The sequence below is a fragment of the Embiotoca jacksoni genome, unplaced genomic scaffold (assembly GCF_022577435.1).
Source record: "Embiotoca jacksoni isolate LCO1_2020_lvr unplaced genomic scaffold, fEmbJac1.0.p SCAF_11, whole genome shotgun sequence".
NCBI classification, from domain to species: domain Eukaryota; kingdom Metazoa; phylum Chordata; class Actinopteri; family Embiotocidae; genus Embiotoca; species Embiotoca jacksoni.
The window spans coordinates 8,585,909-8,607,375 of record NW_027185241.1 but is presented as its reverse complement, the minus strand read 5'-3'; the positions used below and the strand labels follow the sequence as shown (position 1 = coordinate 8,607,375).

The following is a 21,467-nucleotide window of genomic DNA, read 5'->3' as shown; positions in this document are numbered from 1 at the left end:
TTTTGCAAAGCGTTCCTCATAAACTGGCAAACTTCCAAACTACTCATCGGGCTTACGAGGATGTAATATAAAGCAATACACTAACTAAGCTAAATTCTTTTCAAAATTTTGACATGAAAACTATCATAGGAGTAATGAAAAGGGGAAGTTACAAACATAAATACGGTACACAGCTTCTTTAAATGTAAAATTACGCAGTAATGTAATCAGAAAAATTATACAAAGACATGAAGAGAGTGAAAGAAGTTCATTAGTTAAGGTGGTTAGCCATCCTTGAACCTGCTCATATTTGACACACGGCCAATGAAAGAGCACAAATAGAAAAAAAATGAAGTGAAATGTGTTCATGTGTTCAGGCCTCTCTATAAAGGTCGGCTTGAGGGAAAACACAGGACCACAGAGGGCCACCAAATATAACGAGTGTCGTTGTAGCCAATCTTTAAATAAATATTCCCAAAATACATTCCTGAAACAGCATAATGTCTGCAATTACGTGACATTAGTTCATTTTAATGAGAGATCATAATAAGGAAGGTAATCAAACACTCACTGCTGTGATGAACTTGGTGCCCTGCGGCTGGAGGTCTTCATCTTTCTGGAATATTGAGGGAGATGCTATGGAGGAGGAAGGTGTGGAGGAGCAGAGGAAGGAGGAGTGCTCATTGTTGTTGTAGGAGTCCATAATGATGCTGGCGTGCCCGGGTATGGTGAGGGGGCTCAGCCCTGTTACGCTGTCACTCGACGTGCACTGGGAGGATGTTTCTGAGCTCTCAGTGACTGTCACACAACACACAGAGAAATATAAGATACATTGTTAAAATAATACAGGATCAATAAACAAGGAACTGTCTTTCCTAAATACTGAACCAAGAGTTTGAAATGTTTAGTCAGTCTGTGGGCAGCTACCAAGTTTGTCAAATATTTTATGTGTTTATAAATATATGTAAAATTTGAAATGATCAGACTTTCGCAGCTCCTAGTGGAGGCAGCAAACAGACACAGATGCTGACGTTAATTGCACTCCTTTACAAATGTTACACATAAAGGCTTTAAGGCTAATTGTATATGTTTTATGTACTTGCTTTGTTTGTTTTATTACAATCATAATTATCATGACATTATTTTTTTTATGAATTTGATTGGTTTAAACTGTACAAATCATAAGGTTGTTGCGTTTCTCACTTCAAGAGGACAGTGATGACAAATATTTAAATCAAATATAGTTCATTTCCAACATCGACACTTCAGAAAATGCTTCCATACATAAAAAACTGCAGAGAAAAATGATGGTAAGGCACAAATAAGTTGCTGATTTCTTTTTGCCAAAGTCCTTTCTTGTAAACAAAAAGACATCAAAGAGGTGAGCAACCAGTTATTTAAAAGAGCAGAGCATTTAGTGACATTTGGTGGTGAGGTTGCAGATTGCAACCAACTAAACACTCATCATCTCAACCTTCCCTCCCAAGCTCGTAAGAGAATTGACAGTGGTAACGAAACTTGCAAAAAAAACATGAAAGGCCCTCTAAAATGAATATTATATTCCACCTGCCAATAGATCCTCCTAAATCCTACACACAGAAAATGTTGCATACTATTATTTTTTGTCATCTGACATTTCATTGTTTTTTATTATTCAAAATCAACAGATACACTAAACAGAAAAGTATCCACTCACTCATGGAGGGCTGGCTCCCAGAGTCCTGCTCCAGCTCATCCTCCTCTATGCAGTCGTAGGGCCACTGGGCAAAAGAGGGAACGCTGCCTAATGAGTACGAATGTGTGTGTGGGTGAGAGGGTGAGGAGTACAGGTGGAGATTGAGCGAGCCCAGCAGGGAGGACGACGACTGGCTGCTGGAGGAGGAGGTGCTGCTGTTGGAGATGGTGGAGTGAGGCCTCTTGAATGAGGTGGCGTGTTCAAATGAAGACACGGCAATGGACGCTCTGGTCCGAGACTCTGCAGGTGGAGACAAACAGTGTGAGCCGTTAGATAACAGGAGCAGTGTACAAGCCAAATGTATAAACATCCTGTGGTTGGTAATGACGATAATTAAGGGTTGAAAAGGAATTACTGCGTTTGTAATGACTTCTGCAAACATGAACTGGGTTTTTGTGTATCTGAATTAAATAAGTAACCCATACATGCTCTTAGAAAGAAACTGGAGAGGAAATGGGGCAGAGAAAGTAGGAATAATAAATGCACAAGACCGGCTCACCTGACCCCTTCATGATATAATCGATGGCTCTGTCACTAATGGCTGCATCACTTGGCTTGATATCCATGAAAGGCTTGCTTCCAATTCCCATGGACACCATCTCCTGCATACGCAACTCTACAATCACAAAAATTAAAGATCTTGAATGGCATAATGTGTGCATAGAAATAACTGTATGTCATCGTATTGGTACTGAATGATGCAATGAATAGTTTGTGAAAAACTGTATAATCTGACAGAAAAACACACCTCTGTTCCTGAGCGCCTGCCTCCACAGGATCTTGCCAATAATAGCTGTCCACACTGCCTTGACCTCTGCAGAGCTGGCTTGGAGTATGAATGTGTCCTGTGACTTCCTTCGACGGAACCAGATTTCAAACCGAAGGCCGCTGTCGCCAACATTTTCAGTCATACCAATCTCTGCTGTCTGTGCAGAAAAGAATATAGAAGTGAAACTATGTTAAACAAACAATCTAGAAACTGCAAAAACTATCCTCCTCAAGCAATAAACTCTTACTTTGAAGGACTGTTTATAGATGTAAATGTCATATCCTCCCTCGATCTTCTTGGTCTTGCTGAAGAGAATGAGGTCTTCAAACAAGAAGACGTGGCGAAGGTATTTCCTGCGTCCACACCAGACTATGAACTCATCCTGGCAGCGGAGTTGACCCTGTTCTTTTAGGTTCACCTGGAGAGGAAACATGGCCGCTCACATGCGTCAGAGAGAACAATACAATTCCTGATGGGATTCTGACCTCACTTTACTGTTTACATAACAAGATGACCTCCATTTCAAAAATAGTTTTAATGACCTTTGTCCTGCCAGACTGTCTTATAATATTGTTGAGCAGTACTTGTACTTTGTGGCTGTGTGCCTGTGTATTACTGCTTACATCACAGCCCCGGATGGCATCCATTGCCAGCAGGTCGTTGCCATGGCGAAGCTGAAACTTGACCATCTCCTCTGCTGTGCGGAGGTCACTGAGCTCCTGCTCCTGGGACTGGCTGCACTCCTTTATCAGGTCTTTGAGCAACAGTGCATATTTACTCATCCTCTGAATGGGCTTCAGCAAGTACGACGCCAAGTCCATCTTGTCCCCGAGCTCCAGCTGCTTATTCTGGAGAGAGAAACAGACAAACAGGGAGGAGGATTAGTGTGCTATTATTACTCATGAAAATGGGACTACTTACAGTTGAGGCCATTGGCTAATTGATACCGATCCAATCCATCTGTGTTGAGTGTTAGACATGTAGTTTTTGGCCAACATGACTATTACTATTATTAAATCTTAGAAAACATCCACTGATGTAATTTTCAACAGTTAAAAATCCTTTAAAGAATAATGACAAAGATAAGAACTGTGCGGCACATTCTACATTTGAAAACTAAACTTTTCAGTGCTCTCTAGTGGACTTGGAATATAATGGTGTACTTGTTTTGAAATCAACTCCAACATCTCTGTTCAAATCCTCAAACAGACAACACAGGGTTTATGATCTCGCCATTTATTTCCATGACAACTGGACACTTGCATCCACAGAGGCCCATGAGATGTATTTGTATTTTAGTTTTTAACAAATATTATTTCTAGTTTGTATTTTTTTGTCATATACCTCAACACCAATATACCAGTCATAATTTAAGCATCAAAGTGATTGGCTCTCATATGCATGTTATTGTTTGTGATCTACTTAGTGTAAGACCAAAACATCATGTATTTATGTTTTGAAAAGAAAGTAACCAGGACCAGAGTTTCCAGACACACCTTAAAGAATTCGTTCCCGTGGCTGCTGAGCAGAGTGTCCGACCGCGGCTTATTCTTGCTGTACAGAGCATACATTCCAAACTGATCCTCCTGCACACAAAATTAACAAGTTACAACACTGACTACAGCATAAAGTAAGTTGACATTTCAGCATGGTTTGTTGAACACAATGAGCGATTCAGCTCCCAAGAGGCCAAAACTAAATATATGGGTTCAGCCACCAGCTTTGTTGCAGAGTTTGTTGCAAAGGTGACTTAAGTACATTGGTATAGAAACAATAATGAAACTATGGTATAGTGAAACTATAACACTCCACTGGAAACATGACACTAAGTTGCTGTTTAAAACTTCAGTAACTTTTTGTTAATGGGAGCTACTAGATCTAAGTGCTGTTTTTAGACTGACGCTAATGTCCTAAGTGAGGGCGCTCTTGACTGTCTGGACTCACGTGTCGGAGAAAACAGCTACTGATGGACAGCGGGGAGTGGGCGCACGCCTCCAGCTCCGTTAGGAAGTACTGAGTGTGGAAGTCCCACAGTTTCTCCACATTCCCAAAAATGATGCTGCGCTTCCCCCGCAGGTCCTGAGGCAGATCGAGGCGCTCCATCTCAGGGAAATAGTGTTCAATAATGTAGCTGAGCGAGCGAACGTACTCCCTCTCTGTGGAAATCATTTCATCCATGATGTGCTGCACTTTACTGGCAAACAGAAAGATGCAACAGCATAAGGCTAAGAGGGCATATTATTCAGAACAATATGATACCAAACGGTTTCAGATAATAAAAAAAAAAGTAACTAGTAGTAGTGATTTTGATAACTGATTAATAATTTTACACTATTTATTAAAGAAAAATGCTAAAACCTGCTAATTGCAGCATCTCAAATGAAGATCTTTATTTCATTATGAATTGTTCGTTATAAAAAAGGAACAATTTCATCTTGGGCTGGGGAAAAAAGTGATGTAAATGTTTCACAGTTTCCACATATAATAGTCAAAATATTTAATAAATCAATTGTAAAAGTAACCAAGAGATGAATCAATACTAAAGGCTATTGTTAGCTCCTACCATTAGCATAAAAACAACAATACACTGTATATATTATCACTATATTAAGGTAGGAATGTCTCTGACTAATATAACAATAACTTTGACATATTAGGATGTGGGGTAGACAAAATAATAGAAACACCACAAGAGAAGATGTTTTTAACTTAAACCAAACCTAAACCACATTTGTAATAAGGCAAATTCCAAATTGTTTATAACAGATTAAAAACAGATGTATTCGTTTGTGAGATTTTAAAACACTTTCCTAATAAGCAACCACACTTCATTGAAGTCCTTATGACTGGCTGATCAGGACTGAGGCTTGTCTGAATGCCAAAATGTGGTTGTACCTTGTGGTTGGTCATTAAAATCAGAGTACTAAGTGTTTCTAGTGTTTTGTCCATGTCCTATATATGGAGCATAAACTGGATTCACATAAAGTAATTCCCCAGTGTAAGCTTAGTATCACAGATTTACTTCCTCACCTGCTCTGTTTCTTGCCGTCTCCGTCACTGCGTCTGTTATGGATCCTGGAGGGCGTAGACATGCTGCGGCTGCGGCCCAATGCAGGGCTCAACACATCAGGTCTCTGCAGCTTCTTCTCTGCCGACACGTTATTGGCCACCTCCAACCCCTTAATGTACACACCTGTATAGCCATGAATGTGGCCAACATCCGAGTGACTGTTGTCTCTCGGGGTCAGCTCGTAACTCATGGTCTTCTTCATGATCTTCTTCATTGGCTGCTTGCGGAGCCGAGAGGCTCCAGAGTAGATGGGCTCGGAGTGGCAGGAGATGGTGGAGTCGATGGTGCAGTCGCTGTCCGTGTCTTCAAACATGGATGGACTCTGCCTCAGTTTGCTCTCACAGTCGGGGGGGAAGGTAAAGTGTGACGAAGATGAGATTGAACTGGAGGGGCTCTTGGAGAAAGGTCCAGCAGAGTGATTCTTGTTGTCCTCAAAAGTCAAAGACGTAATCGCCCCAGGTAAACACACACACCCATTAGCTACATGCTCCTCTGGGGTGACAGTCTGACTTTCTACAGTCTTTAAAGAATCCACCGCATCAACAGTCGTGGAGTTCGGCGCTTCCGTTATGGCTCGAGCCAAAGTTTCCTCAAGCTGCTGTTTGGTCTGCTGACATTTGTGCCACACAGAGTTCCACTGCTGCAGTTGCTGAGGACTCTCCAGTGAGAGCACCATGTCATTCAGCGTGCTAAAGTTGTCCATGGAGAACTTGGATGCCTCGTTGCAGTAATCCTGCAGGATCTGCACCACAGAAGGTGAAAACCTTACAGCTGTGCTGTCCAGACTCAGGTGACGGAAATAATCCTGACAGTGGTCCATCCACTGGTTTGCCTACAGACATAAAAGAGTGGTTTCTTTATACCAGAGATAGATACACAATATGGTTAAAAACAAATAGTTCCAGTTCCAATAGTTTGTCTTCTGTCTTCTCCTTCTAAAGCAGTCTGGATTAAAGAAGATGCTTAATTCGAAATGTTAAGATAAAATGTAACAATACTTTTTTTTACAGGATACAGACAGATTTTTTTTTTTTTTCTTTCTTACCGAGTCATAGAACTCATACAGGTTGGTTAGGATGTCCAGCTTAGCCTTCCTCTTCTCAACTCTGCTTAACATGGAGCCCAGATGTTGTTTGAAGTCGAACAGAACCGAACCTGGGAGGGATTCCGGAGACTCTTTCACTAGCTGCAAACCATGCCTCTGCTGGTGCTGTCAGGATAACAATTACATCAAATTAGCAGCCAACAGCAGGCGCATTTAAAAGTTAATATGGAAAGGATTCTGTTCTGCTGCAATTTGTTTTTACCACCGACTCCTCCAGAAACTGGTTCAGGCTCTCTCTCATCTCCTTTATTTTGGCCACAGACAGAGTTAGCGATTCCAAAGGTGTGAGTTGCTTCTCTCCCGCAACATTGAACCAGACTTTGATCTGAGAAGAGAAAAGCATTGTTTACTGACTTAGGTTTCCTTTTCGTCAACAGAGATGAAAAAGAAACCGAAGATCTGCAAATCTGATGGAAATTAAATTCTAGGCCACCTGTTGTGTTTGCTCCTCGAACTTGTGCATCTCCAGCAGGCTCTCTAACTGTTTCTGTGACTTGTTGGAAAGGATCACAAGCTTATGAACCTCCTCATCCACTTGGTTGTACAGCGCATTCAGCATGTCAACAGTATTCCTGAAAAATTTAAGAAAATACAATCAAACACGTTATGAAAAGTTGATTTTGTTGTCAATGGCACTACAAATTGTGACTGTCTTCAAGTTGTACCTGTAGTTCTCATTGTCACAGGCCTCTTCCTTCCTGATGCGGGCAAGTACAGTTCCTCCTTCTAGACGCAGCCTGTTAAGACGGGTGTCATCTAGTACACACTTCATGAGATGCCTCTGCTGTTCTATCACCTCACAAACCTCCTGTTTTAAGGATGCATTGTGGAAAATAAAATCAAACATTTCCAGACACAAATAAAGTTAAATATTTGCTTCATGTTGATTTTGAAACAAAATTCATAAAGGCTAACAAAAAAAAACAACTCTTGAACTGTTTACTCCAGTTAAAAAGAAAAATACTGGCAGAAAACTATTATGTGTCAGTGGAGACACACAAATCAGAAGGGCAGACCGCCTGCAGGATTTAGGTCTGACCTTGGAGGTTCTCATGTCGCTGCTGGTGCTCAGTGTGCTGATAGACTCCTGAAGGGAGGTGATGGCTGCACTACAACTGCTGGCAAATGGTTCAATTTTCTGAGAGAGAGAAAGAGGACAACAGAGAAAAAAGATGGTGGGAGATTAGTAGCACTAACAATGTCTAAACAGTAATACTGCAATATATTAAAAAGATCATGTTTCAACTGGCTCAGAGATAATTTCCTGTAACTATTCGCAACTCTGGCAAAACAGCAATTAGAGCATCTGTCAATGTTAAGTGAAAATAAATACTCTTCAGAGGGTATCCTCACCCTCTCCAATCTCTTAAGGGACATTACAAATATGTTTATGATGTTGGTCACAGTCCAGTTGCCTCCGTCACACCCACCTGTCTGAAATGGATCCAGTGTTTGTGGTCATAGTGGAAGGTGCCCTCCAGGTCTCGTGTGAGCTGGGTTTGATCGATGTGCTTCAGCAGGGCCTTCAGAGATGACAGTGTTTCAGTCTGTGCCAAAGAAAAGAAGAAATATAAACAAACGTCCAGGTTTCAGTCAAAGTGTGCCTCCTGTTCTGCCTCAAATCTACCGAAACTTTAGCTCTCCACAGGCCAATTCATGCTCACCCCGAATCTCTGCCATCGTAGCTTGTAGTGATGAGATTACATAAGAATCCAACAAGCCTTAAATCCAGTAACAAACAGACTTGATGGATTTGAACTCTTGCATATACCTCATTTGAGGCTAGACTCAAGTCAGCAACATGAACACGTCACTGGAAACACCTTTAATCCACCTGATAATAATGGTCTTTATTTACCTGTACACTGATGTCTCTCTCAGGTTTGGCGGCTGCCTCCTTGTCCACTAGGAACAGAACTGAATAAAGTGCATTCGGTACCAAAGTCTGAGAAAAAACAAGCACAAGAAATGTTATATTCATTTAGAGACAATAAACTATATTGCATATAGATTTACATCATGAACTGCTAGATATTGTGAAACAGGCGTTTAAAGTGACTTCTGATGTATGTGTTATGGTTTGCAGAACTATCATCCTTATATCAGCAAGAAAGTAATTATCATAATATGATGATACGTCTCTTGTGAGTCGGTTGAAGTCATCCCACTCACAGTGTGTGGTTAAAAACAGACAAGTAAGGGCAGGCTTCTTCCCAAGAGCCCCGAGGGCAGCCTTTTTCAGAGAAATGTCTTGGAAGTACAGTCACTACAAATTTAAGGTGTGCCTCTTCAAAAAAAAACTCAAACTGTGCCAGAGACTGAGGCAGAACAATAGAAAACGTGTAACGAATGACAGAGTATAATTACTTTGATAGAGAGACATGGCATTACAGCTCAGAAGACTCTGACATTACAGCGCTGAGGACTCTTTGAGTGTGTTGGAGGGTAATTACATATTTTCCACTCACCTGAAATTCAGAAAGAGATGACAACAGAGCTGGAACAGGCTGTTGCCTTCTGCTGTCTATTACAACAGTCAGACCTTGATCACGCCTTTCCTTCCTAAAACCAGAGTATTAAAGTTAGTGCACTGTCTTTGTCAAACAACTGATTGCTTGCAATAACACAGAAATAGGCCCTGCCTATATGAGAAGACAGTAGTATACGATTACTTTGTGACATTTAAAATTGAGTTTAGACACAGTGAAAGTCCATTTTAATTCCACTGCTGTTGGATTTCAATGTAAAATATGTATTTTGTATAGCCATGACGAATGTAGGTATTACACTGCTTTACAAAAACACTGCAATGTTTAATTATAAATCTAATTGGGAACAGATATGCTCAAATAAGCCAACTGGAAAGACCCTGTCAGAATAATGAGTGTTTCAAGTTTACTGACAATACTCTGAATCTAAAAAGAGTGACATTTCTTCAAGAATGTTATTTGTCTATAAACTCTAAATAACAGCTGCAGTGTAGAGGACCACTGGAAAAGTGCTAGAATTGTTAAATGTATGAAACGTTTTTGATGGGACAGTAGGAGTTTCATCTCAGGAGAAATGACAGGTGTCAAAATGATCTCCTAACCCAGACAAAATAAACCGAAGCATGTGTGACTCACCGCAGAGTCGAGTAGTAGTAGCCCAGTAAACAGGTCAGGTCGTTGACTGTGCAAGTCTCACCGGCCCACACCTGAGCTCTCGTGCACACCTGCAGCACGGCTCTCCCACTGCGATCTCCGTTTCCTAGAGGAGAGAAGGTAGGGGGTCAACATTTAACACATGCACATATACTATCTTTCTACAACAGGAATGTGTCAATGAAATATCAAACTAATGTTACTTAAAGCAAAAAGGTTCATGAATTTCTGTAAAATCAAAAATGAGGGGGAAAAACAATGGCCTAATAAAGGACTGCAAAATAATAAACCCCTATACTATCCAGAAATAAACAAATAAAATAAATTATGCAAAAACGAATTTGGGGATGATTGTAGTATATGCTATAGAAGGCCAGTTGTAATTTTTCAGCAGTGGATAAGAAGCACTGGACATGTGGGATATTATGATTTTACAGACATTTCTTGCAACTTTTTTAGATATTACAGATGAGTTATTTCATCGTTGAATTACTCTACATTGACCATAAATGATTGAGACTGAGAGACAAAGGTCAAAGTCCATCAAAAACTAATTTCTGTTGTCCATTTGAGCACGGTTCACTATTCATAAACTGAATGACGTTTTCCCACAATTATGTGTAATGTAAGAGATACTAGACTTGGAACGATTTGGCCAATATGTGAAAGATACCTGTAAGACAATACCTGATGGGCAGGAATGAAAGCTGATATGTCCCATTGCCTTGTCCCCTACCTGGCAATATCACAGCCCCTGATGTGAGCAGCTCTTGGTTGACCTCTGACACCAGTTTGGGAAAGGCTGAATCATCATCATAGGAGGAGCTTTGTACTGAAGCCGTTCTGATGGTCGTCCCGTTGGTAGCTTTAGGACTGTGTGGTTCTTCTCCACTACTTCTAAGCCGCCCGCTCTCACTGCTGATGCTGTCATCATGCTGTCCTGCAGAGATAAACATAAACAGTGAGAACAACTCTGAGTGTCTAAAAGATGTTCACTGAGCAACTAAAAATACAGTGTAACCAATACAAATTAGAATCTTTCAACACTGTACTTTCTCATAGTAACTCCTTTTGAAACAAGTGTTCATTAGGTGTGCTTTATTCGTGAGTTCACCCTGAGTCATCATGGAGTCCAGGTGTTTAGTCAGCCTGAGTCACACTCATATCTTCACCTCCTCCTATTCAGCCTTGCCTACCTCAAGGCTCTGTTTACAGGAATGATTTGCCTGACATTCTCAAGCGGTACCACAGTTTTTAGACTTGATCCTGTTCCTGAGGCGGCAAATCAGCATGCAAATATTCACACAATACAGTATCTGTACGCACTCTGCTTGATACTTCCCTGTGTCTTGGCTGAAGAAGAGTGTCAACGACAGGGATAAAATGGACATGCATAGTAAGAGCTGCAACAATTAGTCGATTAATCAAAGATTTGATTAACATAAAATGACTTGGATAATTCTTCCTTTCGTACTTTTTGAAGCAGAAATGCTAGAAGATTCTCTCAAATGGCAAATTTGCTGCTTTTTTCTTTTCTATTTGATAATAATCTGAACATATGGGTACTTTGGACTGTTGGTCAGACAAAGCATAATGCCATTGTGGGCTATAGGGAGCTTCTTTTTTCTTTTTTTTTTTACTATTTTTGAATCTTTAAAACAAATTTTAAAACGATTACTGGATCAAAATCACCGGAAATGACTGGTAGATTATTTGATAATAAAAAAAAAAAAATAGCTGCAGCCCTAGTATAAGGATTCAAAAACATAGCTCCAGGTATTTTATTTGTTGTGCTCATGACAAAAATCATGACTGAAATGTAATAGTCACTATGTCTGCTGCTCACTCTTTGCACGCTTACAGCGGCTGCACAGGAAGGCAGCTCAAATGGCGGCATGGTCCACACCAGGTAATTCCCTTGGTTATAAAGCTGTACTATAGAAAATGTTATCTCCTATTGTTGTCACAGTCTAACAGAACCAGGCTGAGACAAAAGTTGGCACAAACATTTAATGAGATCACTGAAAATGCCATCTAAAATTACACTATAACAGCCCTGACAGTTTTGAAAACTCAAGTCATCAAACTATTAACTGGCCTAAAACTGAACATTAAACAATTGCCCAGCCAACTCCGTGGGTAGATCTGTAATTACTTAGCTGTGCTTGATGCTTGTTGAATTTGGTCTTTTTTTAACAGTTTGAGGCCTCTTGTATTGTCCTGTTCTGTTCAGTGACGGTAAACCCTCCCAGCTCAGCCTCTATTGTCTTCGAACAGTTAGTGCATTTCCTGTGCGACTGTGTGACCAGGCTTGTGTTTGCTGCATGTTTCCTAAAATGCTTTGTTTTGAGAGGAAGTGACACATGTTGAGTAAAGCTGTCTGAGTATTGTTCTGTGTCAAAGTCTGTTTTTTTACATTTTAAAGCCACCAAAGAGGTGAATAAGCAGCAGCTGCTGGGGTTTTGACTTATTGATCACATAAATGACGGAGAGTGTGTTCTGATATTGCGGAGTAATTCATCTCTTCCGGATTATGTTTTTTTTTTTTTTTAAACTGGTATGAGTCAGTGCAGGTTACGTCTCGTGTTTCTAGAGTTAATGGACTCTCCAAAGACACTAGCAAAGTTTGAAAGACTTTGTTTTTCCATGGATCCCCAGTGGCTGATTGGTTCACAAAGGAAACTTTTGTAAATGATGCAACCCATCTGGGATCAGTGCAGCCCCCAGCCCCAGTAACACTGCAGGGTCATCTCATTGTGGGATGCTGGGGTCCTTGTGTTCGGTTTACAGGGTTTACAGGACCCTTTGTTGCCTTTGAAATGTCGCTGTGAGAAACCTGCTTCGCAAGAGCTGAAATACAATCCCCTCTGAGGTAATCTCACAAACGCAGCAGCGATGTGCTTTAACTACTGTATTTTTGCCGAGTGGTGTGCATTTAAAACATTTGCATTCACCTTTGAAAATCTTTTTTTTTTTTTTAAATATTAACAAATATTGTCTGGTATTGTCCAAGGGTAGGATTCAGAGATTTTACTAAACTCAGTCACTTTTCACCTCACATTTCAATTGACGGAAGAAGCTGTACCTTCTAAAAACAGCATGACTCCCTAGGTGGTACTCTCACATCACTGCTTTCCTGAGCTACAGAGTTTAGAACAACACGACACAAAACAGACTGACAGCTGTAAAGAAAACACAGGGTTGTGACTAAAGTTCTGTTTCCAGGGTAGGGCCGTACCTGTCCCCTTATCATGCCAAAAAAAACAGTGTGGGCTTTGAAAGGCAATCTGTCACCAACAAAAGCATTAATGCTTCAGAATTATGAGCTGTCGTTACTCCGACTCCGACTCCAGCCATCTGATGAACTGTTGTAACCAGTCCTGCTGCAGGGCATCATTGCACACCCTGGTGAAAACCCACCGTCTAGCTATTAAGAGGTTTTCATGACCTCAGGTTGTGTTTTTTGATAAGTGTTAAATGACGGGTCATGGGCTCTCATTATGATTCAAGAAATGCTGGAGAAAGCCAAACTGTAGAAGTATTTGTTGAAGAGCACATTACTACTTCAAAATTGCTTGTACAAATACATATTACATTTTTGAAAAGGTTTATGCAATTCCCCAAAACAGCAGAACTCAGTCAGGGATAAATGGTGCATTTATTGGGCACTGTTTTTGTCCATAGATTAATACATATTTTGGTACACTAGTGTATATTTATAACAGCAACACATTGTGAGTGGTGTCAACTCAAAATAAACCATCATGCTGTGGTGAAGGAACATGTCACCCAGTGTGGCTGATAGGTGCATTTTTAACTTTGGCTCCACAGGAGTTAAATTCATTGTTGGGTTTTCAGATTATTGTCAATAACAAAAATTGCTTTTATTCCTTCAGTAAAAGTTGGAAATCACATTGTGCTGATGTTAAATTAAAAGTATTACATTTTAAATTTACTTTGGTAAAAAACAGACGTATTATGAGCAAAATGTACTTCAGGTATTTATGCAACATGGCCCATTCGGGGTGTTATGACAATGTACAGACTATTTCAAGTGTAATCTCAGTGCACTGAGAGCATTAGGTTGAACATTAGTAAAGCAGGACATACCTGACTCCTCCTTGCTGCTTCTCCTCTCAGTGCCCAGAAATGCTGCCTCCACATCCAGCTTCCCAAAACGAAGAGCATAACCATTCATTAGCTTTTTGGGGGAGATTCCCGCTGAGCCACCAGATGAGGATCGTTCCCGGTGACCTTTAACCTGGCCTGCCTTGTTAGTCCTCTCCAGTGACTTGGAGCGCCTTTCTGCCCGTCTCTCAGCGCTCCTCAGCCCCCTCTGCAAGTAAAGCAAAGGTGTGCTGGGCCTTGAGTCATCACCACTGAGCCAGCCCCGGCTGCCCAACCTTCGAGATAAATGTTCTCTGGGAGAGGTGCGCGTGTCAGGGCTGCTGCCTGGTGTCACTGTTCTGTCTCTTACGCCAACACTGTGCTCCGGGCTTTCCTCCAGGATGGATTCAGAGCTCGACCCAAGGCTCATCGGGTTCTGCAGGGCCTCCATGTACGATTTTCTGAAAAGTCTCCTGCTTTCAAAGGCCACAGAATCTCTTGGGAGGCGGCGGCGAGCGCCTGGGTTACTGAGGTCTGTACTGAAAGAGAGCATCTTGGACCCTGGTCCTCTCTCTCTTTCACTACTGTCCTCATCCCCCTGTCCTATACCAAACTCCTCATTAGGCCTTTCGATTTTAATGATGGGTGTTGCAGGCTCAGTTGTGCTGACGTTGTGGTTGTCACTGCTTGAGTCCATGTGGTTTCTGTTTGGGGAGGTGGGCTCAGAGAAGATGGAGTCAGCTCCCTGAGAGTGCAGGGACTCTCTTGAGCTGCGGTGGCTGTCCAGAGTCCCTGTGGATCCGCTGGTGCTACAAGTGCTGAGGTGGCCACGGAAGCCACCTCTGCTGCAGTGTGCTTGCATGATGGCGTCCGCCGTGCTGCTGACGAATAACGGGTTGACCACGTTCTTCCACGGTGTCCTGTACACAGCCGTACCGGTGGTAAGCAGACAGTTCTGTAGTGGGTGCAGGTTTCTGTCACGTGTTACATTCTGCAAGAACTCAGCTGTGAAGACGCTGCCATACATGCTCTCTGAAATGGGGATTTCTGCAATGGCCTGCCCACTGGCCGACAAACATTTTATCACTAGTTTGGCAGCCTTGCGGCCTAAAGGGACTATTTGTAAGTAGAAGTCTCCTTGCTTTAGTCGAACTTTATGCAGAGGGGCAAGCTGCAGGACGACTTTCTCGTGGATGCAGAGAGGCCATCCCTCATGATAGAACAGCAAGCCTCTGAACCTTACCTGAGAGAAAACAGAGAGGTCATTCAATACCCACTCCCATAAAACACTGTTATCATCTGTATGTCATGGTTCAGCTGTGGTACAACTTGCATCATTTCAACTGACATCTGCAAAGTGTGTGTTCAAACACACGTTTGGCTTTAATAGAGAGACAACATGTTTTCATGGGACGTAGCGGATGAATCACTGTCAGCGATCATTCGACTAAAGACAAGAACCTGTCTCATCAGGCCTGGTTTCGCAGCAACCGCAACACAAATCTTGGTTGTGACAGCATAAAAACAGATCCTAAGAGCAAAGACACAGTGCTCAAGTGTTGGCTTTTTTCATCCCTTATGAATGTCAAGGGAAAGGACTGAGGATGTGATCTTCCTCTGAAGCCTCTCATATTGCCTCTAGTACAAAGACTCTCATGCACAGCAAGCTGTTCTCAGGGGCTAGGCTTAGGTGAAACTATTGCTCTATGGCTATCGTCACAGTGTAATCACCAGAGAGATGAATACAGAGGAATAAAGTTTCAGTGCTTTGGTCCTAGAGCTCTAACCCACAGCAATCAAAGCTTGTGAAAGAGAATATTGAGTTTAACTTTGGATCCAAGAGTCCATGGCAGCCTCTCAAGCAGACCACAGTTTACCTCTGTTTTCCCTTGTCAGAGTAGGATGACGGCTTTTCAGCTCGTTTTCAGAACAATAATCGACTCCCTCTCACCGTCACTTTTCCCAATCAGCAGAAATACTTAGACTCAGCAGTACGCTCTTCTGGCACAACATTTTTTTTTCTCATTATTTGAGCAAATTAGTTAATATGTCCTTACAGTGAAACATGTCTTAGTGGGGCTTTAAGTTGTTTTTTTTTCCTTTGTGTGTCCTCACTGCACCTTTCTTTAAATTTACTATTTCAAACACATCAAAGCCAAAGACAGAACTGAGTAAAGCATCTCCAACAGTCACGCAGGAAATTACAGAGGTTAGTACCAAGTAAATCTCTCACTGTGCTCTACCCCAAAAGAAATACTGCAACAAATCCCTAAAGGCATTCTTGGATTCCTTAATCTAATCTCAGGTAGCGCGTCTATCAAGTACTCACACAGGTTTCTTTTTGGATGATCTGCAGGATCCTCTTGGCAGGAAGCAGGAAGTCAATGAGACAGCGGAGGCCGTCACCACGATACTGCCTCTCCACCACGCTGAAGAGCTGCCAGAGGACGGTGGCAGCGGTGGCACTGAAGGGACGGTACAGGGCAGACAAGGTGTTTTGGATACAGTTGTCCAAAGACTCAGCGTCCTGAGGAAAAATTAGAGACATGTTTCGTCAGATAAATTGTGCAACAATAAATATGTTGTGATAACAACAATGCTCAGAGCCACGTCGGAAGCATTTCTTCTCAGGATAGAACAAAACATTACAATATGTAACGCAAGCATGCAATGTGTCATTTGTGGCCTTGGTGTGGGCACGTGCTGTGAGCAGGTCAGTTCGGTATGATGCCAAAGCATGTAAGACACCTGTCAATGAACTGGAGGACAGCTTGTCAATGTTTTGATTCATATAAACGCGAAAAGTACATGAATGTATGACCAGCCCACCAGCACGTTAACGAGGTCATGTGACAAAGTACAAACACTGATCAAGTCTGTGTGGATGTTGGGGTGGTTGGATAATTTCACCCAAATGACTGGTGTTCGATTCCGTAAGAAAGTGAAAGTCAATGTGGATTTACTTTACGTAAGCCCCAACCAAATAGTTTTGGTGCCAAACCCAAACCAAATTGCAACCATTTAACCTAACCACAAGGTTTTTGGTGACTAAACTTGAGACACTTTACTTTTCATGTCAAGGCGAGGCAAAATGTGACACCGATACGTGTATTAAAAGTTATGGCATGAAAAAGGGTTGAGCAGGTCAACCAAAGGCAGATTTTTTTCCTTCATGAGAGTTTCATTCAAAAGATTTTCAAATGTGTAAGGTATCCAGCTAAAGCGAGAGAAAAGTCTTTATCATCTTCTGACCTTGCAGATTCATTTGTGGGACTCCTGGTTGGGAACGTCTAGTCTAGACAGTTTGCATTGCAATCGATCAAATGTTGTACAACTATAATCAAATTAAAAGACATCTGTATACTGTACAATAATACAACTAGATAACCATACAGTTGTGTTTGCACATGATTCACTGTGCATGATCCCGCTTAGCTTGACAGTCAGGAGGTCTGAACATGACAGGGAATATCAGCCATCCCAGTGAGGGGAAACACCTGGTGAGAGTGACGCCACCGTCAGTGGACACAAACAGTCAAACTGGAAAGTCCATACTGGACTCCGGTTGTGTCCACGGTGGTGGAACATTACCCTATAATACCAACCGTGTCATCGCCGAATATTATCCGACCCCTGCATGACCTGTACCGCCAACACCGCCCATTCCCCAACAGAACAGATGACATGTCCAACACTGTTAGTTACAACTAGTCTAATGATAAAACAGGACATTTGGGATTAGCGCAGTCCTGGATGAGGTTGACCTGCAGCGGTAGGTATGCCCATGGTTCAGGCTATGACCTCCCTCCATGCAGCTGGAGCCAAGGCCAAACATCACTCTGCTATCTGTCCTTCCTGGATGGAACACAGCAGTGAAATAGAGACATCTGTCTCCAATGATAAGCACACAGATGAATAGCAATGCCAGGGAAAGTCTCACACTATAACAACTTTGTAGCATGTCGAAGAATGCAGAGTTTGAATATGCCGCACATCACGACTGTTTTGTTACTTTCACTTGAATGTACACATTTACATGACAATGAAAGTGCATAAAAACCGCTGGCGAGAAATCAAGAGATGGCCTGTACTGTTTGCCTGTCAGACAGCCCATGTTTTACCCTTTGTAGGATCTGTCCTGTTGATCTAAGCAGCTCAGCACCATCAATTAGAGGAGAGGCAGTACAGTTCAGCGCATTCGTACACATGCCACGACTCTACTACAAGGCGCTCATTGTGCACTCCGCCTCTCTAAGTGGTATGTGCTGTACAGTGTTGGTGCCCAGAAACAAAACACCCACTTCCATTAGCAGTCAGCTTGCTTTTAGTGAGACAAAAATGTCTCTGGGCATTAGTCACTGTTGCACCCAGGAGGAGAAGAATAACATGGTGTTTTATTGGAGGAAAGCTAACAATGGAAGGAAAGCCCTCGCCACATCGTTAGGACAGGCCAGCAAGTTTCTCTGCATGTTTCCAAAGCAGAAAAAAAAACACAGCGGTAGTGACAGGAGCAGTGTTCTGAAGAACAATTAGTCAACATAGCTGAGATTTGATCTCAATTACAATTCAAAAGCCAGTCATCGCCTTGCACAGGAGTGGCTGTCTATGTAATCCAAACTGAACAATAGCTGGATGTTTACATTTAGAGGTGTATACTACATCATCACCCTGTAGATCATATGAAAGTAAAACATATGTAGCTTTCCACTGTCCTGAAGCATTTGAAGCCTTTCATTAAGCATCACCTGTCTAGTGCGAGACATATTTGCATGTCTCAGCAGAACGACTGAGCTTAGCCACCGGAGCCGAGCTTCCCATCCGCTCTGAGCCACACAGGAATGCAGTGTGTATAGTTGTGTATGTCTAGCTTCAGAGCTTCGGCCTGGACAGGAGCAAGTTGGGAAGTCCCACCCTTTCTGATGCTTTGTAAGCGGCTGCCTGTGTGTGACTGAGGTGGTAATTAATGGCCTTAAGCTCCAGGTGGGACACTTTTGTCTGTGCCGTTGGTAAACCAGCTGTTCAAGAGGGGAAGGCAGCGAGTAGGTAGGCTACACGATGGGGGTTTTGTCTCTCAATGAAACAGGCAAAGAGGATTGATTCTGTTGAAGTTTCAGTTGTTAAGTCCTGGTTAAGAAGACACTGAAAAAAACCTGACATTTTTAGTTTCAGTTTTATTAGCGGAACCCTTTTTAAGTTGACCACATTAAATTCATCAAACATATCCCAGTCAAATGTCAAGTCTAAAATCACAGCATCCATTTCAATCATGTGTTAGAGAGCACAGTGGAAAAAGAAAGAATCAGAGTCAGGCGCAGAAATAAAAAGAGTGCATCACAAGAGAAAGAGACAGACAGAGAGAGTGAACACGAGGTGGTCACTGACACATTTAGTGGGTCAGGGACACAAAAGACGCTGCCTACCAGGCCTCCAGTGGAGCATGAAGCCACCAGGGGAGTGTAACAGGAGAGCCCTGGAGCCCCCATACAGGCTGCTCACTAACCAACCTGCTAACAGCCTCAAAGGCTGACAAAGGCCACAGGTTGCTCAGACCTGCCTCGCTGCCAGGTGCCAGGATGCCAACAAAAGACCCAAGTGAGACCTCCCCATTGAGCCTTCAGTTTGATTCAGCGTTTGATCTGTACCAATTTAAATCCTATATAAATGAGAGGGAGAGAGGGAAGGACAGGGGAAGGGACTCTACTGTACTCCTAATGAATTTAAGAGTAACCTTAGTCTTTAGTAGTCATGTCATGAAGAGATGACCAACTCAGTAAGGTTAGTTAAAGACAAAGATCTCCATTACACCAAAACATTGAGTTCACGTAAGTCTCTTAACGCAAGAGCAGCTTAAGACACATTGTCGAGCACACAACATTAAATATACATCACATACAAAGAACCTCCATCTCTCTGTGAATGAAAAGCATTACATGGTAATGTGACATTGTAAAAAGACATGTTGTAAATCTTGTAATGTTATCTCGGCAGATAAACTTTAACCCACAGAGGGGCACAATGACTGCGTGACCAACACAGAAAAGTCTGCTTGGTGACAGACCAGGCCACCCACATGTCTACAGAAAAAGGCACTGTTTTGAATTTAACTTTATATTACACTTTTTATGGATTTACAGTAAGCCCCTCAATAAGAGGGATATTTTTGTTAATCAACAGGCCATTACAAGTTTACCTTTCCAACGTTGTTTTTATATATGGCTCATTAAAAAAAAAGATCAAAGTGACAGAGCTGTAGTGTTTTACAAATAAAACTACAGCTACCTAATGAAGCAGTGAGGGGACGTTTTTACAGATTCCCACATTAATTATCAGAAAGACTTGATTTATGTCATCAGCAGGGAGCTAAAGACTTTGTCTACAGGATTAAAAACAGCACTGACATGATATTTCTCCAGAGCGGCACCTCGCTGACGCCATAGATGGATGTTCACTGTATAAAAACACACGGATTCACATCAGTAATAATGCCTTTGCACGAAGGAAAACCCAACAAAGAAGACAACAAGTAAATGGAGGTCCTCAGACCAATCAGAGTAGAGATGAGCATTGACAGCAGAGACAAAGGAGACTAACAAATTCTGTTGATACCTCTGCAGGGTAAATATAGAAGGAGTGCATTCCGAAACAAGTGGGAGGATGATAACACAACAACATATCAGAGAGGAAACAAACTTGTGTACTTCACTGACCCCCGCAATTGATAAGTAGTCTGTTATTCAGTCCTGTTTACGTATCTGCCTACTGAAGAAATAAATACAAGCTTTGACTATTTATAAGCTTTGGTCTCCAAATCCTGTGTTTAGCTCATCTATCAAGACTGGACATCTAATTTGTCTTTGATCACTGTGAGACTTTACTATTTTGAGTTGTAATTCAACACTTTACAAAGCAGTAGATGAGGAATTACACTCCCATTCACCTCGTTTTTTCTGAAAACACAAACTTGCTCCTTTCATGAAAAAAAATGAGAGAAAATAAAGGGATGTGTTCATATATTAAGGAATAACATGCTCCCAGCTCAGCACACATATTGCCCTCCCTTTTCACTCACATAATGCATGTATAAAAAGCTACTTGCTATGTTTTGACTACAGCGCAAGAAGTCAAAATAACAGCTGTCTCTGAGCTGTGACATTAAAATCATCCATTGCTGGAATGTGTATACTAACACATACAACACAGTCGTGGAACAACCAGGTTTGCATCCAAGACAGATCCAATACACAAGAAAAAGGGAAATGTTTGTTAAAACACATGTAAAAACACACGCACAGAATCAGTATCTTCCAAAAAGTTATAGTTAAACTGTGACAAATACATATTTCAAGCTCGTACCTTAATGCTCAGGTAGTTGTCACAACTCCGGGATTTTGCTCTGGAGTGCATTTTGCCTAGCGACAGCATTTAGGCACCAAAAAAACCCCTCAAAACTTCAATAAATAATGTGCAATATACTCCAAGCAGCAGAATTAACAGTCCACACTGTGACTGCTGTAAGTCATTGCTGTGATATCAACAGGTCCAGCTCCATTTCTCTCCCC

The 21,467-nt window shown here is 41.8% G+C and overlaps 1 protein-coding gene across 2 annotated transcripts in view; it reads right to left on the bottom strand.

The window, feature by feature from the left end:
* The window catches only part of LOC138194307 (pleckstrin homology domain-containing family G member 4B), a 23,796-nt gene extending 2,329 nt beyond the window's left edge, over window positions 1-21,467 (bottom strand). For both annotated transcript variants that reach the window (XM_069142939.1, XM_069142940.1), the window contains exons 1-22: window positions 21,262-21,467; window positions 16,238-16,435; window positions 13,912-15,151; window positions 10,538-10,741; window positions 9,784-9,907; window positions 9,127-9,220; window positions 8,517-8,603; window positions 8,089-8,205; window positions 7,698-7,796; window positions 7,324-7,466; window positions 7,092-7,230; window positions 6,861-6,983; window positions 6,599-6,763; window positions 5,514-6,385; window positions 4,428-4,677; window positions 3,980-4,069; window positions 3,107-3,331; window positions 2,731-2,901; window positions 2,463-2,640; window positions 2,214-2,330; window positions 1,676-1,954; window positions 551-777 (exon numbers count right to left, since the gene is read on the bottom strand). In XM_069142939.1, coding sequence (XP_068999040.1) covers window positions 551-777; window positions 1,676-1,954; window positions 2,214-2,330; window positions 2,463-2,640; window positions 2,731-2,901; window positions 3,107-3,331; window positions 3,980-4,069; window positions 4,428-4,677; window positions 5,514-6,385; window positions 6,599-6,763; window positions 6,861-6,983; window positions 7,092-7,230; window positions 7,324-7,466; window positions 7,698-7,796; window positions 8,089-8,205; window positions 8,517-8,603; window positions 9,127-9,220; window positions 9,784-9,907; window positions 10,538-10,741; window positions 13,912-15,151; window positions 16,238-16,435; window positions 21,262-21,330 — 5,211 coding nt within the window. In that variant the 5' untranslated portion in view covers window positions 21,331-21,467. The remainder of the gene's footprint in view (window positions 1-550; window positions 778-1,675; window positions 1,955-2,213; window positions 2,331-2,462; window positions 2,641-2,730; window positions 2,902-3,106; window positions 3,332-3,979; window positions 4,070-4,427; window positions 4,678-5,513; window positions 6,386-6,598; window positions 6,764-6,860; window positions 6,984-7,091; window positions 7,231-7,323; window positions 7,467-7,697; window positions 7,797-8,088; window positions 8,206-8,516; window positions 8,604-9,126; window positions 9,221-9,783; window positions 9,908-10,537; window positions 10,742-13,911; window positions 15,152-16,237; window positions 16,436-21,261) is intronic.